At 41.1% G+C, this 19,020-nt stretch overlaps 1 protein-coding gene across 5 annotated transcripts in view; it reads left to right on the forward strand.

The window, feature by feature from the left end:
• ZBTB44 (zinc finger and BTB domain containing 44) overlaps nucleotides 1-18,788 on the forward strand; it is a 1,060,028-nt gene extending 1,041,240 nt beyond the window's left edge. For 4 of the 5 annotated variants that reach the window (XM_044081142.1, XM_044081139.1, XM_044081141.1 and 1 more), the window contains 2 exons: nucleotides 14,812-15,112; nucleotides 16,050-18,788. In XM_044081142.1, coding sequence (XP_043937077.1) covers nucleotides 14,812-15,112; nucleotides 16,050-16,353 — 605 coding nt within the window. In that variant the 3' untranslated portion in view covers nucleotides 16,354-18,788. The remainder of the gene's footprint in view (nucleotides 1-14,811; nucleotides 15,113-16,049) is intronic. The other variant, XM_044081143.1, reaches the window with a different exon arrangement.
• The last annotated feature ends 232 nt before the right edge of the window (nucleotides 18,789-19,020 follow it).

Genomic DNA, 19,020 nt, shown 5'->3' on the forward strand with positions numbered 1-19,020 from the left:
ACCTCAAAGGGGCAGATCCTGACGCCCTAGAGGCAGATCCTAGGTGCAAGGTTCATACAGGTCAAAACAACGGGGTGCTTCTACCTCCAAAGTTGGAGAAGACAAATCACAACCATACAGGAAACGGTCCCAATGACTTCCCTCTGCCTGCACCAAGCACTTATCTCCTGGCAGCAACCTTAGGGGGAAAACTAGCACTTTTTTCTCAAAATTGGCGCATCATAACCCAGGACAAATGGGTACTAAATATCATGTCACAAGGCTACAAGTTCCATTTCCATACCCTGCCAAGGGCAAATGGCTGGCCAGATCTGCCAAAAAATCAATGGGCAAAGGCACAAAAACAAGTCTCATCCCTCATGGACATGGGGGCCATTCAACAAGTACAAGAGCAGAGACAAGGATTTTACTCAATACTGTTCTTGGTACCCAGAAAGGACAAGGCCTGGAGGCCAATACTGGACCTATCTATTCTGAACACTTTCCTGGATATACCAAAATTCAAGATGTTGACTTTGCAGCAGCTTCTGACCTAAAAGAGGCATACCTGCATGTCCCAGTCAGACAAATATGCAGAAGATACCTCAGATTCAAGGCTGGCTCAATGCATTACCAATTCTCTGCACTGTCCTTTGGCTTATCTACATCGTCCAGGGTCTTTACAAAGTGCCTGGCACCAGTAATTGCATTCTGCAGACAAAGAGGAATACAAATATATCCTGACTTGGATGACTGTCTAATTCAAGCAGAGAACAAGGACATTCTTCTACAACATCTGGCGTTTGTGAAGAGACTTCTAACATGCCTAGGGTACACAGTCAACGAAAATAAACCAAAACTAGTACCCTCTCAAGAGATAATATTCTTGGGTGCAAGCTTAAATGCAACTGCCCAGATGGCTTATCTCACGCCAGACAAACAAAGGCAACTGACTACCTATTTCAAAATGTTGGCAACAAAGGCTTAGTTATCTACAAGAAAAATTCTACAGGCTTTGGGCTTCATGGCATCCTGAATCCTACTAATTCCATATGCAAGACTGCATATGAGAAAACTTCAGTGGTACCTAAAAAGTGTTTGGACTCAACATTGCCACAGCCTGTAAACTATGATTACTCTCATTCCCTCCCTGCAACAAAAGTTTCGATGGTGGGCAAAGGCTTGTCACCAGAACAAGGGACAGCCATTCACATTACCCCCAGCCAGGCAGACACTAACAATAGATGCATCAGATTATGCCTGGGGGGCCCACATGGCAGGAAGATGCATTCAGGGCACATGGACATCAAACCAAATGCATCTACATATCAATCAAAAAGAGATGCTAGCTGTTCAAAATGTTAAGAGACTCAAGTCTTCCAGATTAGCCGGCTCAGTGGAGCAAGTGTTAGCTTTTCTCCAACACAAAATTAAGATCCCAAGGAGGGGCTACAAGTTTACTTATCGGCTCCTTATGCAAAACCCCTTTCAAGAACGTTTTGGCATGAGACTTCCTTGAAAGAGGAGGCTGTATGGGCAGACATGTTGAAATGGCCAGTAAGTGAACCTTGATAGAGGAATGAAAAAGGCCATAGGATAACTCACACAAATGTAAAACCCTGAATGGGTGCTGGTTATGTTGTTGGCACCAACTAAAAAAACTTTTCTGTTTGCTAATATATGGTTTTCTAGTAGCAGGCTTTTTTGCATCCATTAATACCCGCTGCATTTCCTCAGTAATCAGGTGCCTAAAAGAAAGATTAAGACCTTATCATCCAGGAAGGCAATTGAAAATTATTGATGTTGGGGGTGTATTAAAAAAACTTTTCCTGTGTGAGTAGTTCAGTTCCACTCTCTGAGGAAGCTTGTGGTAATTGCCATTGGCCATTTCTAAAAGGACAATCACAGCTGCCTAGGCCAGAAGGGGGTAACCACAGTGATATTGTGAGATTCCTTTGGAGTCTTCAGAAGTACCCTGGATATTAGATAGGGTGGGAAAGTGTACAGGAATATTCCTTCCCAAAGAAAGAAAACGTATCTGTTTTACAGGCCTTTTTGCATAGAGTCCTGGAACAGAATATTGTCAGTTGGTTGATCAAAGAGGAGGCAAAAACCTGCACTTGACGAACTCCCCACAGGTGGATCAAATGTTTGAAAGACCCTCCTAATGTAGCTCCCATTTGTGTGGGTTTGCCCTGGTCCTGCTCAGCTTGTGTGCTGCACAATTTTTTTCAGGCAGAGAATGTAGGATGCCTGTAGAGTAAGATTGTGCTGTGAAACTATAACCCAGGTTAACATGGCTAGTTTGCAAAGGGGGTACAACCTGGTTCCCCCTTGCTTGTTAATGTACAAACATGAGTGTGGTATTGTCTGAAAACACTTGTAAGAGGGTCCCGGAGGCCAAAGATGTTTAGAGAGTTGAGTGACTTGATCAGGGCAAGCATCTCCTAGATATTTATGTGCTTGTATGTGCTTGCATCTGTCTTTGGTGTCCCACAGCCTTGCACTTCTATCCCTCTTGAAACTGTTCACCAAGCAAAGTCCAAAGTGTCTGTGGTGACTACTTTGAAGCAGGGAGGGAGAAGGGGTAACCTGGATTTAATGATATCTGTTGTCTCCACCAAATGTTTTTTCTTCCAACAAACCCCAGCAGTGGCATTTGAAAAAATAGTGTTGATGCTAGAACCAAAAAGATTTCAGATACCACTGTATCTTTCTCATGTGGAGTCTTGCCAGGGGTATCATGAGAATCATAGATGCTATGAGACCCAGAATCCATCCTGAGGTATTCCTTCACAGTGACTAAAGTCTGAGTTGAAAACCTTAGAAACAGATTGAAATAAGGATCTTTTTTTTTTCCTGTGGAAGAAAAGCTCTTTGAACTGAGGTGTTTAGTTGACATCCTGGGAACACTGTCCATATGAGGGACCCACAGAACACTTTTGAATGTCGTCTTGGAATCCTAGCTTGTGTCACTGAAGAGAGAAATTTTGGACACTTGGAAAAAGACTCTGCAAAGATAAGCAAGTCGTCTAAATATGTAAAAATGTAGATACCCAGTAGACTGGAATGAACTGTACGTGGAGCTGGACACTTTTTGAACCCTGTTGGTGCAGTGGATAGTCCAAAGGTTAAGGAAGGGAAATGATAATGTGATCCAGACATACAAAACCTTAATGACGTCTGAATGAATAGAGATGTAATAAGCATCTTGTAAGTCTAGTGTTACCACGAAACTTGAAAGAAGAAGAGGTAAACAGGTTGTGAAGTGACATTATTTTGAATTGGGGCACTATCGCAAACAGTTTTGGGAAAGAAATATCCAAAACTAGTCTCCAAGCATTTTCTTTTTTTGGCACTAGGAACATCCTTGATTAAAAACCCTTCCCCACTTGGAAGGAGTAACTGGTTCTCTCAGTCCTTGGGACAACATGTGAAGAAGAATAGGTGGAAACAAGAGGCTGGTCTGGAGGATGAGGAATGATCCTTGTAAAGGAGGAATTTCCTCCCACTGTCATCTGTAACCTTGATGTAAGATGTTCAGAACCCGTTTGTTTGAAGCAGTCTGTTGCCAGACAGTAACATGAAGATTAAGACTCCCTGGAAGAAAAAGGGTGCCATGGTGGGAGTGGGTCACAAGATGTCTTGAATAGTCATTCAAACATATTGCACTGATGTTCATCGTGTTTCACCGATGCAGTTATTACTCTTGGGTTATCCTGCTGGCAGGCTACCCTCAGTCGGCCAGAATTCCAAAGTCTAGGTCCGATGTCGGCTGCTGTCGTCTCTTCCCTTACGTCATTGCGCCAGGGGTATAAAAGATGCAGCCGACACCATTTTCTTCAGTCTTTTTTGCCGCGCAGTGCCCGAAGCAAAAGCTGTTCGCAAGTGCCGGTCGGCCGACTCCTGAGATATTCAAATCCGAATTTCAGAACCAAAGTCTTCATTAAAGCTAAGTACCCCGTTGGGAAAACTTTTTTCTTGCGCCAGACCGATGTTAGAAAAAGTTAACAAGTATTTCTTGTGGGAAGCAAATGCCTCATAAGGATTTTCACTCTTACTGTATTCCTTGCCTAGGCCCTGATCACAACATTGCTAGCTGCCAGTTTTGTGCTAGATTTAACCAACGCATTATTAAGCGTCTGTTCGATTTTGCATTTCATTACTTTGGCCGAAGATTTAATTATATAATGCCGTTGGACCAGCTGACAACCGGAGTTTACAAAAAAAAGCAAGGAAAAGGATAGGCATCTGAGGTCCAAAACCGATGACGAGGCCTCTGCTAGGCCAGTCGCCGGTTCTCAGTGAGGCACTTTCGCAGCCCCTGGCGCCCGCTACCTCAGAGCCACAGGCCGTTTCTGACTCCCACGTGGAGCCAACTGGGCCTCTGGATACTCAAGGTTGTTGGGCACACTGAGATCATTCCCTCAGATGGGTCCGGAGGCGCTGAGCAGGCATCGGCTTCTGAGTGTGTCTTCAGACCTACACAACTATACATTAAGCCATCTTCAGCTTCAAAGACTAAAGCAGCTCTAAAGACAAAGAAAAAAGTACAACATTCTCCTCCTCAGACTTCCATGCCTAAAAAACAGATGCTCAAAATGGCCGAAGACCTAATTACTTTGATCAGGGGCTCCCATCCCCCTCCTGATGAGGCCTAGGCAAGAGACAGAGTATAATTCTTCTGATCAGGTTTCTATTTCCTCTGATTCCTCTTCTGAACAGGATTACTCCATGCTTCCCTATGAGGATTCTGATGCTGAAGAATCCATTCCTTCAGCCTCTCCTCCTGAGGCTTATTCTTTTGGGGAAACCCTGCATACCATGAAAGGAGCATTTCCACTGGGAGAGAGACAAGATTATTCTGAATCTAAGAAAAGGCTCAGAGACTTTCTGCTACTTCCTCAGCACAGACCCCTTGCTATTCCACCCATTCTAGACATTGTAGATGATGTATTTTCAGAGTCCAGCCTGTCCCCTGACTCTTTACCCCCTGCACCTGCTAAGCCAGACAGATACTACAGGGTCCCAGATTCTCATAAATTCCTATATAAAAACCCGCTGCTGACCCAGAAACTATGTCTCAGGGTCCAAAGGGGTCAAAGCTTCCACTGCAAAAAAACCCTGTCCCCTCTGATAGGGATTCTAGGGCTCTAGACAGATGGGGGAAAAAAGTCTACACTACTGCTACCCTAGCTGTAAGGGCTTTAAATTGTCAGTTTCATATGCTTAAATATCAGCAATTTTTAATGTCACTGCTTAAACAGAAATTGTTGACAAATACTAAATGTTCAGAGAACAAGGAATTGCAGGATTTATTGCATGCAGCTGAACAAGTGGGAAAGCATACTTTGCAATGTGGTTATGATTCACCGACACACCCCACCCTAAAGGTATTCGAAGAACTAGTGGAACAAGAACTAAGATCAATTTGTAACAACGACTACAAATTAAGTAAGCAGAATATAAGTAATGAAGAAATGAGTTTTATAAATATGTTGAAAAATGAAAAAATCAGAATTATGAAACCTGATAAGGGGGGAGGAATGGTGTTGATGTACGACTCAAATTATGAAGCCCACATGCATGCTCTTTTACAAGATGAAGACCAGTATATATTAATGTCTAGAAATGAATATAATATAGTGTTAGCTAAAATAAAATACATGTTGTCGGATGACCTCTTGCAAGGAGCTATAAATGAGAATCTCTACAACTATATATTTGTTCAAAAACCAAAGATTCCTATTCTATTTGGTATTCCAAAAATCCACAAAGGAATCAACCCTGTGGTGTTCAGACCAATTGTAACAGGTGCAGGGGGGATTACTGAGCCTTTTGGCAAATTTATTGACTTCATTTTGAAACAATACAATGAGAAACTAACATATGTTTGCAAAGACTCTTGGGAATTTTTAAAAACTTTTCCTATTAATGCTTACACCCAAGAAACCTTAATGGTCACCATTGACATAAAAGATCTTTTTCCCAGTATTCCACATCAAACTGGGCTAGAATGGTTTAATGATTTTCTTAATAATGAAACAAACCTCAGTAATACGTTCAAAAACCTATTAGTAAAATTTATGTCAACAATACTAGAAAACAATTTTATATTCTTCAATGGCGAAATTTTCAAGCAAAAAAGAGGGGTGGCTATGGGGACCCCCTGTGCTACGATTTACGCCAATGCGGTGCTTCATATGTGGGAAAGTAAATACATCTTCCAGCAAGAGTGGGCAAGTCACATTATGTTTTACCGCCGGTTTTTAGACGATATATGTATACTATGGCAAGGAACTAGAAATGAATTGGATTGCTTTTTAGATTATATCAATTCCACAACCAGTTTTCTTCGTTTCACTCCTGTTGTAAGTGAAACAAAGTTAAATTACTTGGATGTTACTATTTACAAGGATGACAATACAAAACAGTTCCATTCCAAAATTTTTCGGAAGCCAACTTTTTCGAATTCTTTGCTACATTTTTCCAGCCAACACCCCTTTTTCCAGAAAAAAGGGATTGTAAAAGGACAATTGATTAGGGCCAGTAGAATGTGTAGTAAAAAAGATGATTTTGATGATGAAATCACCAAACTGCATAGCATGTTTTTGAAGCGTGGATATCCATTGAACCTATTATCCACCCTCACACAGGAAGTCACCAACCTAAGAAGTAGTTCCTACAAACCCCTGATAGGTGTTGGGCTTACAAACTCAATGCAAGATTTAGAGAGGAAAGAAAACATAGAAAAAGGTTGTGGTTTTGCATACACTTTTTCCAATGACAACATTGGGATAGAACAGTCTATACTGAAACATTGGTCCATTCTAAAAATGCACGACGATTTCAACTCTATACTGGAAAACAAACCACAATTTATTAGAAAGAAAGGCCCCAACCTTAAAGAAATATTTGAGAGAAGACCACACCTACAAGCCAATAGACATGGTGTCAAAAAAGGAACTTATAAATGTGGGGCTTGTAAACAATGTTATATGGTAATTCATGACTCCCATTTATTCTTGAAGGCAAGAAATTTTGACATCAAGTCACAGGGATATTACACTTGTAGCACAAAAGGAGTAGTGTATTTAGGACTATGCACCACGTGCAATAGTTTCTATATTGGAAAGACGGAGAGAGAGTTCAGGAAAAGATTATATGAACACTCTTACGACATAGAGAAAAAGAAGGAAAATAATGCCTTTTACAAGCATTCATTAAATTGTCCAAATTATAAACTTAAATTTATAATTCTTGAACAAGTGTTACAAAATGAAAGGGGTGGAGACTGGGAAGCTACTTTGGAATCCAAAGAATTAACCTGGCAACTGAGATTAGATGCGAATAAAACCCCAGGCTTAAATGACACTTTAAGTATAAGCTCAGTTTTAAAACTAAGGAGAGCCAAACTTTAGCATGCAGGATAGGAAGATTTCCACATTTATGGACTCATTCTCTTAAAATTAACTTTTAACATATTTTAAAGCAGTTTTTAGATAAATGTTCCTTTTTAGAATATTTATTATATATTTATATATGTGTTGCTGCTATTCACTTTTTATTATGTATTGATTGATGAATTGTAAACTTTGTGTGGTTTATTTTATATGTTACATAATACAATTTGCTTCCCTTATCCTGATATTTTTTCCTTCCTTCCCCTATCCTCCTCCTCCCCCCCCTTCCTTTTTCCTTCCCTTTACTCTCCAAGATGATTGGGTACAGAAAGAATAATTTTAATATGGTGCATTGATCTAGATTAGGATATGTTGTAATAGAATGTATTAGTATAACTTTATGTTGGTTAAAGAAACAAAAATTCCTATGTGAATTTTAAACAACACAGCACTGCAGGTTATCAGGATATAATGTATGAAACAATGCCCACATTTTTTAATCAAATATTTATAAGTAATTATGAAACATTGTAACTTTAAGAAACCATTTAAATATTTAATGAATCAAATCGCAATTGAGCGAATGCATATAAAAAGCGTTATTTTTGCTATTTTTATTGTCACTTGATAAAGCTCGGTAGGATCCGAGTGAAAGCGCTTGTGGTTCATTTTGTGGTTCGTGTTATACTTTGTGGTTCGTATTTTGGAGTGGAATAAACTTGGTCCTTTCTGCAACAGCATTGGAATTATTGCTTCCGTTCAGCTATTCTGGAATCTGTTGTTCTTGATACTTTGCAATGTGGTTATGATTCACTGGAGGCCTCTTGCAGGGCCACTGTTACAGGTTCTGTTATTAGAAGGCATGCTTGGTTAAAGGAACAGAATCTGCCTGATCATGTTAAAGCAGAATTATTAGATGCACCATTACAGCACGATACTTTGTTTGGTACTAAAGCAGAAGAGGTGTTGAAAAAAATGGAGGATAAAGCAAAATCCATGCAGACAGTCAAGGATTTCTTACAGGTACAGCCACCCAGGTTTAGCCGGAACTGGCCTTCTAAAAATTTGTCCTTTCCAGTGTCAGACAGGCCACAAAGAGGCAGATACAGGCGTCCCAGAGGCAGATCTCAGCCCCAAGGCTCATACAGGCCTAAACAATGGGGTGCTCCTACCTCCAAAAGCGGAGAAGACAAATCACAGCCTTACAGGAAACGGTCCCAATTACTTTCCTCTGCCAGATCCAAGCACTTTTCTTTTGACAGCCTCCTTAGGGGGAAAACTAGCACTTTTTTCGTAAAATTGGCAAATGGTTACCCAAGACAAATGGGTCCTGAACATAGTTTCCCAAGGCTACAGGTTCCATTTTCACACTCTACCAAGGTCAAAAGGTATGCCAGACCTGCCACACAGTCAGTGGGCAGAGAGGCACAAGAACAAATTACAGCCCTCATGGACATGAGGCCCATTCAGCAAGTACCGCAACAACAGCAGGGGCAAGGATTTTACTCCAGACTTTTCCTAGTACCCAGAAAGGACAAAACCTGGAGACCAGTACTGGACCTGTCTATACTAAATACGTTTCTGGAAGTTCCAAAATTCAAAATGTTGACTCTACAGCAGCTACTGCCCATGCTGGGCAAGAAGGCTTGGCTCTTAACTTTGGACCTAAAAGAGGCATATCTGCATGTCCCAATCAGACAGTCTTGCAGAAGATACCTCAGATTCATAGCTGGCTCAATGCATTACCAATTCTCTGCACTGCCCTTTGGCTTATCTTCTGCGCCCAGGGTCTTCACAAAATGCCTGGCACCAGTAATTGCGTTTTGCAGACAAAAAGGAATTCAATTATATCCTTACTTGGACGACTGCCTAATTCAAGCAGAGAACAAAGACATTCTTCTAAAGCATCTGGCGTTTGTAAAAAGATTACTAATTGGCCTAGGGTGCACAGTAAACGAAAAGAAATCAAAACTAGTGCCCTCTCAAGAGATAATATTCCTGGGTGCAAGCTTAAATACAACTGCCCAGATGGCTTATCTCACGCCAGACAAACAAAAGCATCTGACTACTTACTTCAAGAAATTGGCAACAAAAACCCACTTATCTGCAAGGAAAATCCTGCAGGCCTTGGGTTTCATGGCATCCTGCATTCTACTAATTCCATATGCCAGACTGCATATGAGGAAACTACAATGGTATCTAAAAAGTGTTTGGACTCTGCATTGCCACAGCCTGGAGACAGTAATTGCACTCATTCCCTGCCTGCAACAGGAGTTTCGATGGTGGGCAGTAGCCTGTCACCTCAACAAGGGTCTGCCATTCAGTCTACCCACAGCCAGACACACAATGACAACGGATGCATCAGATTATGCCTGGGGGGCCCATATGGCAGGAAAATGTATTCAGGGCACATGGCCTGCAAACCAGATGCATCTTCACATCAATCAAAAAGAGATGCTAGCTGTTCAAAATGCCCTGACAGCTTTCAAGGACCTGCTTCATCCAGGGCAATTACTGATAAAGACAGACAACACTACAGTCTTGTAGTACATAAACAAGCAGGGAGTCCTACCTCCTCTGCAGACCAGCAGTGACCTTATGGGACACAGCATTGGCGTTTCAAGTTCACCTGCAAGCACAATTCCTGCCTGGAAAAACAAATACTCTGGCAGACTAACTAAGCAAAAACCTCATGGATCCCCACGAATGGAAACTGGATCCACAAGTCTTCAGCATGATAAAAAGGAAATGGGGATGCCCAGACATAGATCTATTTGCCTCCCCTCACAATTGCCAATTGCAGAGATTTTGCACAGGGATTTATCACAAGCAAGCATGGAAAGTGGACGCCCTATCCTTCAGCTGGAAAAATCTAACAGTATATGCCTTTCCTCCACTGGCTCTCCTTCCCAGGGTACTCCTAAAGGTCAGACAAGAGAAGCCAAAAATGATACTGATTGCACCAGACTGGCCACACCAGCACTGGTACCCAATCCTAAAGAGCTTGTCTCAAGGTCCAGCAAGGATATTGCCTCAAACTTCTCACTTGCTGACCCAACAAAACTATCAGATCCTGCACAGCCAACTCAGGACCTTAAATCTGGCAGTATGGCAGATAATGTAGCCATTCAGAACACTCCTCTTTCAAAAGCTGTTATGGATGTTATCTTGGAGGCCAGGAGGCCCAGTACCAGAAAATCTTATGCAGAAAAATGGAAGAGATTCTGTGCTTGGAACCAGGAACAAGGCATTGGCACGTCTGTACCAAATGTCCCTCAGATTTTACAATACCTAACTGAGATGCTGAATAAAGGACTTTCTTTCTCATCTATTAAGATTCATGCCTCTGCCATTTCAGCCCATTACAGTGCGGAACCACCTGTCTTTTCTCATCCGTTAATAAGGCAGTACCTCAGAGGGGCCAAAAACATTAGGCCTCCAAGGAGAGCACCAATTCCGGCCTGGGACCTCAATTATGTTTTGGAAAAACTCACTGTCTCCTTTCGAGCCAGCATCAACAGCAGATATAAAATTCTTATCCTGGAAAACAGCTCTGCTCCTAGCAATAACCTCTGCAAGGCGAGTCTCAGAGTTACAAGCACTCATGGCTGTGGAACCTTTCATCATTTTTCATCCAGACAGGGTTTCTCGGAGGACATGAGGACAAACCCTACATTTATGCCTAAGGTGGTGTCCAGTGTGGCCCTCAACCAAACCATTCACTTGCCTACCTTTTATCCAAATCCACAGAACAAGGGTGAGAAAATTCTGCATTCTTTGGACATACACAGGCAGCTGCGCTTCTACCTGGACAGAACTAAAGCTTTCAGAAAGACTGAGCAACTTTTAGTGTCATATGCTGCAGGATCACAAGGAAAGGCCATTTTCAAAACAGACTGTTTCTAAATGGATAGGCCATTGCATCCGTTTCTGCTATTCTCAACATAGCAAATCAGTGCCTAAGGGCATTAGGCCTCATTCCACCAGAGCAGCAGCTACTTCAGCAGCCTTCCTCAGAGGAGTACCACCCAAAGATATCTTAGAGGCTGCAACCTGAAGTTCAGTGCATACCTTCACAAAGCACTACCACTTACCTCTTTACTCTAAGTCCAGAGCAGGCTTTGCCACTGCAGTCCTGCAGGGCCTCATAGCCTCTCCTAATCCTATTTAGCCCAGCCACCTATCCTCAGCTTTGGGATTCAACCCAAGAGTAATGACTGCAACAGTGAAACACGATGAACATAGTACAAGTTGTGTACCTACCATAAATGTAGATATTCAAGTGTATTCACTGTTGCAGTCAAGGTTACCCACCCACCATCCCCCTTTTCTTTGCTGGGTCTTATCTGCACTTCTCTGTCCTATACAACCTATTTGGTGTATTTGCTTGTAGATGTAGGAAATGTTATTTTTGTGCATGCATTTTTATTGGCATATTTTTCAGCCTACCAATTTGGGGGCACCTGACACGTGGGGCAAGAAAAACTGAAGAAAATGGCGTCGGCTGCATCTTTTATACCCCTGGCACACTGACATCAGGGAAGAAGCGATAGCAGCCGATGCCGGACCTAGACTTTGGAATTTTGGCTTACTGAGGGTAGCCTGCCAGCAGGATAACCCAGGAGTAATGACTGCAACAGTGAATACACTCGAACATCTACCTTTATAGTAGGTACACAACTGTACTTTCTTGGTTTTGGGAAGTTAAGGGACTTTTTTTGGATCTCTCTTGCTATTCCTTCTTAAACATCTGTTAACCTGAATTCTGTTAAGACTGTTTATTCTGTTTTCTGCCAGAAATGGACGAGGAGAAAGAAATCTCCATGGACAATTTGGAGAGATGAAAAATCTTCATGCTTTTTGATCACCTTTGCATGAGAGGAGCCAAACAGTAAATCTCTGTTCAAAGGAGAATTTAAAATCTCATTTTTTACATCATCTGGAAGGTTCTGAGAATGTAGCCATCCAAACTTCCTTAAAACCATACCAGTGGCCATAGCCCTAGTGGAAGTGTAAACAGTGATACCCAAGCTGCAAGCAACGTGTAGTGAGTGACCTTTGCAAAAGAAGAAACTAAGTTGTTCAAAGTAGATGTTTCCTTGCAAGAAGAAGCAATCGATGAAACATTCCTAATACTTTCACAATTTGTTAAAACTAACATTAACATATGAACCTGACAACTGAAAATTCTGAAAACCAGAGTTGCAGAAATATATACTTTTTTTCCCCTTGCCTATCAGTAATTTTCCCATCCTTATCAGAAAGAGTATTATTGAAATTGCTGTTTAGCAGCGGTGGGATCAACTAAAGGCTATAGGTGCTGGGTTAGGTTTGGGTGCAGTGTATAAAAATGTAAAAGACAGGAATTTTATACATCCTATCTACCTTTTTTAGGGGCAACTGACTGATGGAAAAATTGCAGGCAGTAACACACATTCTCTAAAGTTGGGAGGAGGAATGGGGATAGGTTCTGGAAAATCCTTCTGTGATATCTTGTATTTTCTGTTTGTATGTGCTTTAGGTCTTGTATTTTCTGAGGGACTGAGAAACCTCAGTGTTCTCCTACTGAAAACAATGGCATATTCTAGCAATAGTTTATAGAAGTACTCCCACATGGAGAATCGGAAACTGAATTTTCCTTTGAGTCTGAATCAGAAATCTGGGGGAAAAAATTGTATCCTTATGTGCATCTTGCTTTGCTGTTCTGATTCAGGTTTGAGAATTTCTTCAGGAAAAGATGACTTCCTCTTTCTTTTACCAGAAACTGGTTTACAAGCAGGATCAATAGCCTGAATTTAAACCCTGAGCCAGACGCAATAAACTACTCCTATCTAAATAAATTTTAAGTGGAGTACATACATGCTTGGTTTTGTTTCTTTTGGACTGGAAAAATGGGGCCAACCATGTTACTAATGGCAGTAGCTTTTTCCCCAGGGATGGGTGCAGCATTCTGGCACAACAGGGAAACCTTTCCTGTTCCCAGAACTGACAAGAGTGGTTCTCCCTTGCCTGCTGAGGGGATGCCAAAAGCCACAGAGGATGTGACTAACCACTGGCCCATAGTGGCTGTAGATGCTACCCCAGAGGGATCTGGGGTAAAAGTTGAGTGATTTGAGGCACAACAGATGGTTGCAATAGTCCCCCACCTGCAGCTGAGGCAGATTGAGAGCCTGCAGTGGTGGCAGAGGCTATTTGCTTAACTTTTTCTTTTTGTGGCTGGAAGAAGGACTGACCATGGAACCAGTATTCTGTTCCATGGTCAAGCTGAAAATGGTGCCTCTTTCCCAGGAAAGACCATCAGCAAGTGCAAGTAAAAGTACCAGTCCACAAAGTTTTTTTTTTTTTTTTTTTTTTTTGTGACAGAAGACAAAGTAAAAAAAAAAAAAAAAACACTATTATCAACCCCATCAAGGAAAAATAAACTCAGTTTATCCACAGAAAATGTTTTCAGTTAGGTCACACTACTTTTAAACTGACAGAAAAAAGAGAGAGTAGTCCATTTAAAAGTACATTGCAGTCTTGAGCAGTTCATAAAAACACAGCACTCCTAGCTTTGAAATAACTTTCCAGAAGAAGAAAATAGTAAAAAATAAAGTTAAGAAAACGGAAATTTTTTCCCTGAAGGAAATTTGTCTGCCCTGCAAAGTAAAGTAGATGCCAACAGTCAATCTTCAAAAGACTCAGAGGAGAATACTCTTCAGAGGCAGTGATGCTCTGAAGGGTTTCTCACCCAGACCTTTTTACTGCACTAAGCTCAAGCTGCTTGACAGTTTGTGTGCTTGGAAGGTGCCCTGAAGCTTTGGAAGCTGGCCGGGTGTAATATCCTTGGCTTGTAGCTAAGGCTGCTGTTGCAGGCAGTGATCAATATGATGAACATCGCTTGCACTTTTAAGTTTAATACTTGTGGCTATTATTAAGGATCAGTTCAGTTTGCACAGAGAGTACTAGATTAATGGATTAACTCCTGAGAAAAAAGTGTGAATTCAGGCTAAACAAATTATGGTTATTGTTTTTGACTGGCTTGCTGAGTTTTTTTAAGGTCACAATAGAAGGTCTCTCTATGAGCTTGAACAATGTAATGTCTTTACTGTTGTAGGTGTTCTAAATAATTTGTTTGAGTTCCCATGTAACTGCAGTTGAAGTGTTTTCATAGTGACGTTTGATTTGCTCAAAAACTCTGACAGCATGATGGGAAGGATGGATAGGACCTTCCCTGAATTCTTCTGTTACTTGGTTTGGCAATGTTACATCATTGAATATCATTTTGTAATGCAGAAAGTAGCACCAATACAAAGTTTAATTTGTGATAGATATGCACTGTGTAAAATTGTTAAACCGTGTTGTTGTAGTGGATAGTGTCATTATTACTGTTTAATTGACGATACAGCTTTCTTACCAGCTTCTGATTGCATCTGTTTTACCTCTTCAGGCATTAAACCTTTTCAGTGTGACCGCTGTGGAAAAAAATTCACCCGGGCGTACTCACTAAAGATGCACCGCCTGAAGCACGAAGGTAAACGCTGTTTCCGGTGCCAGATATGTAGCGCCACTTTCACTTCCTTTGGGGAATATAAGCACCACATGCGGGTTTCACGGCACATAATCCGCAAGCCCCGAATTTACGAGTGCAAAACCTGTGGCGCCATGTTCACCAACTCTGGAAATTTAATCGTACATCTGAGGAGCCTAAACCATGAAGCGTCAGAGCTAGCAAACTACTTCCAGAGCAGGTGAGGTGCACAAGCCAGCAAACCAGAAACACACAAAAAGCTTTATTAAAGCAATTTATTTATGCTTCAGAGATAACCTGTTCAGGGAGCCTGGTTGTTAAACAAGTGGCAGATCTCTGAGTTTGTAATTCTCTTGAAAAGAGAAAACTGGTAATGTATACATTTGTAGATTTTAATAGGCCAGTTATAAAAACACAGCTAACTGGCAAAAATTCTGACTATTTTATTTTAAGGCTGCAAGTTTCACATATGTGAACAAATCCAGCAGCATCTTTCTCAATATACGTGTGTCTGAGTGAACTGCTGGTTTCATGCAGTTGCACCACGGGGGGTTACTTTCTTCAGGCTTAGGTGGATGGGATGGGGAAATGCACTCTTCTACAGCCATTTACATGCACACACTCTTTTTAATAGTGTTTTTAATCTGTCTTAAGTGTGCAGCAGAGTGGGAAGGGGAGATACACTGGCTAGGACAGTGACATTTGCTCTTCATTGGTGAACATTGCTTAATTCATAAACTAATGTTAACCTGGAACTAAACTTAAAATATGTAGAATAACCTCCTAAAATTAGCATACTGCATTTCCAGAGTATGTAAGCAGTTTACAGAAATTGTTTTTAAGCATTATTCCATACAGTGCAATTAAATTGTGATAGCTGTATCACTGTTAAAGGGTGGCTTAGACTTTAGAGAGTGCTGTGTTCAGGGTATTAATTTTGGGAACCATATTCTGTTCTCAGTTTTAAATGTGGATATCTGGCTTGCTGCACTCTACCTCTGCTGCATATTCTTTGGAAAACAAACCAAGTATATTCCCTAAGGGATTACATTTGTCATTTACTATCATTCTTTGCTACTTCACCCATTTTAACTAAATGTCTCCTGCTGTATTTTGTCTTGCCATCCACATAATGTTTGTATGTTCTTTTGTTGTAGTGACTTCCTAGTACCGGACTATTTGAATCAAGAGCAAGAGGAGGCACTTGGCCAGTATGAACTTGGTGACCATGGCTTTGACAGTGGTTCCTCTGTGCAGATGCCAGTCATATCACAGGTGTCATCGACTCAGAACTGTGAAAGCACTTTCTCTTTGGGGCCACTGGGAGGGCTAACTGAAAAAGACGAGGAAGAGGAGGAGGAGGAGGAGGAAGTACCAGAACAACCAAAGACTAGTAGCAGTTCGGATGGGGGAGGAGACGACACCCCAAAAGATGAGCTCACTGCGGTTACAGTTGGGTGATGCATACATAAGTGGCCTGAGTGGAAAGTGCCTGTCCTTGGTCCAGTGTGTTTTTTACATTTTGGGAGATTTGCTCTTCATACTTTATGAATTTTGGCTTTAGTCAAACTACAGCATTTCAATGTTCACATCACAGATGTAAAAAGCTCTTGTTCTCACCAGCTGCAGGTCTCTGTAGATCTTGCTTTTGTGGAAGCAAAGATGACTTTCAAAAATCATTTAGCTGATGGGAATTGAAACTTCGCACTACCATTTTTTTTTATTTGCCAGCAGTATTTCCTTCATTTTAAGGATTCATTTTTATAGGACCCATCTTGTTGAATAATCCTTTATTTATAGGGGAGGGTCAAAAATGTTGTTATTTTTTTGTTTTCTGGATTTTATTCACTGATGGACATTGAGTGATGCTGGTTTGGGGGGTGCATTTAGTACTGCCTCCCTCCATTCTAGCAAGGGCTTTCTCTGCATTGTGGAACTAGCCCAAATTTTAAATTTGGGAGATAACCATCTTTTCAATTGAAACTATCAGGATAAATCAAAAACTGATTGTTTCAGTAGCAAAATGGGAGTTTTTTTTTTTTTTTTTAATAGTTTTAGTATTCTTAGCTTGGTGTACATTTGTAAGTAGTTTGTTTTAACTAAAACTATTTTAATCAAAACAGTATACTGATCGGTTTTTAAAAGTGAGTAGATAATTATTTACCCTTTAAGTTAACATTTTATTATGTTGGTCGTTCCAGTTATGAGAATGTGATCCCATACTTAGTGCAGCAATGAGGAGTCCCTTTTTAAATTTGTCATCCTTACTGTCAAAGGTATAGGTTTGGCAAGTGTATTGAGGACATTCTTGGCCATGAGTTTTTGTGGTCCCACCCTGAGAGCTTCATGAATGCTGAAGGTTTCGTAGGTGCTTTTCACCATCCATACAGCTGCAGCACCCATTCCAGTCCCAGTTTTCTAGTGAATTGTGTGTGCTACCTCGTGGAATTGTCTATAACACATTGAACACTTTAATTATTATTGAATTCTACCCTACCTTTGTATGTCTTCCCTGAGTAGGGACTTCAGCTGTACAATCTGCAGGGCTTGAAAATGTATTGCAGGAATTTGCACTGAAGAGGGAATACAGTGGTAAATTTACTGTACCTATTACAAAGCGTATATGTTCAACAGTCATTGCTTTACATTGCAAAGATCACTTTATTATCTTGTATAACTGTTGCCAATGTCTTTCCCCTGTTTTCTGTGTCCTGTTCTTAGTTTTGTTGCCTTTTGATTCATTAGAATGGTTTTACAACAGTGCTACCTAGCTCTTGTAATTTCTTTCAGAATAGATATCGTTGGGCACCTGAGGACTCAAGTTTGCTGATTTGAAGTGCAGCAAATGACATTGAATGTGGATACGCAGTCTCAAACCAGGATTATACAGGTTACTTCTGGAAGAGTAAGATAATTTGCCCTGACATTAAATGTACTCTGCAACGGGTAACTGTTGTGATTTCATCTTCTGCTGTCCCTAGCTCAGCACAGTGTTGAAAATCACATACTGATGTCTCTTTCCAGGTAGTAGGGTGTTTCTCGTCATTTTTTACTGGTTATATATTTCAAATCTCAAACCTAATGTACATGTTTGCAAAGTTCCCTTGTGAGATGCTGAAGAAGCCAAGGCTGGAAATGAGGAGATAATCGTATTGTAAACTTAGGCCCTACATCTGTACTGTTTGAACTTCCTTGGTGAGGTACATAATGTCAGTTGCAGTCGTAGATGTTGGCAGTGCAGGCCAGCCACTAGCAGGCGAAGGCATAAGATCATCACCAAAGATACAATTGCTGGTTAATAGAAAGGCTTCTCACATGATTCTAAGTTTGGGGTCATATAGAAAGGAGAAACTTGGGGATTTTGATATCTTACATTGGTCAGTGTCTTCGGTGTTCAGCACTGCAACTACCTGTGGTTCTGCATGATTGATCAGCATCTTCAGTGTTCATCACTGCAGCTACCTCTAGTTCTGCATGATTGGTAACAGTCTTCATACCTCTAATTCTGCATGCCACCTGCTCTTCCTCCTCTTGCAAGGGGTTGAGTTTGTGTCCATTTGTGGCAAACTGTGTGTGCAGCAAATAACTATCCTTTGCAGCCACGTTTAGAAATGACTCTGTCTGTGCTTCCCATGCTTCACAATTTAACAGTCACCCGGCTGGCACTGCGCAAATTCCTGTGCTTCTACTGAAGTCTTGATGATAGAAACAATTTTGGGCCTTCTAATTAGATGTCTTCCCCAAAGGACAGAAAAAAAGTCCACAGACAAGAATTGAGGTGACAGGTCTTTGTGATGAAATATTGCCATAAGGCAAGGGTTCCCAAACTGTGCATCGCAGCACCCTGGGGAGCCGCGGCTTCCTCACAGGGGCGCCACAAAGCTTAGCTGATTTGTCAGGTAAGACAAGTGAATGCCTGTATGAGTGTGTGTCTGTCTGCATGTGTGAGTGAATGCGTGCATGAAAGCAAAAGAATCTGTGTGTGTGTGTGTGTGTGTGTGTGTGTGTGTGAGATTGAATATCCAGATTTTTGCCTCATATTTTTGATGTGTTCCTCCTAAAATCTGTACTTTTTTGGCAAATAGTTGAGGATTGAAGTAATTAAATAATGATAAACATTTGAGTTTA

The sequence above is a fragment of the Protopterus annectens genome, chromosome 8.part0, assembly GCF_019279795.1.
Source record: "Protopterus annectens isolate FY-2018-M chromosome 8.part0, PAN1.0, whole genome shotgun sequence".
NCBI lineage: Eukaryota > Metazoa > Chordata > Ceratodontiformes > Protopteridae > Protopterus > Protopterus annectens.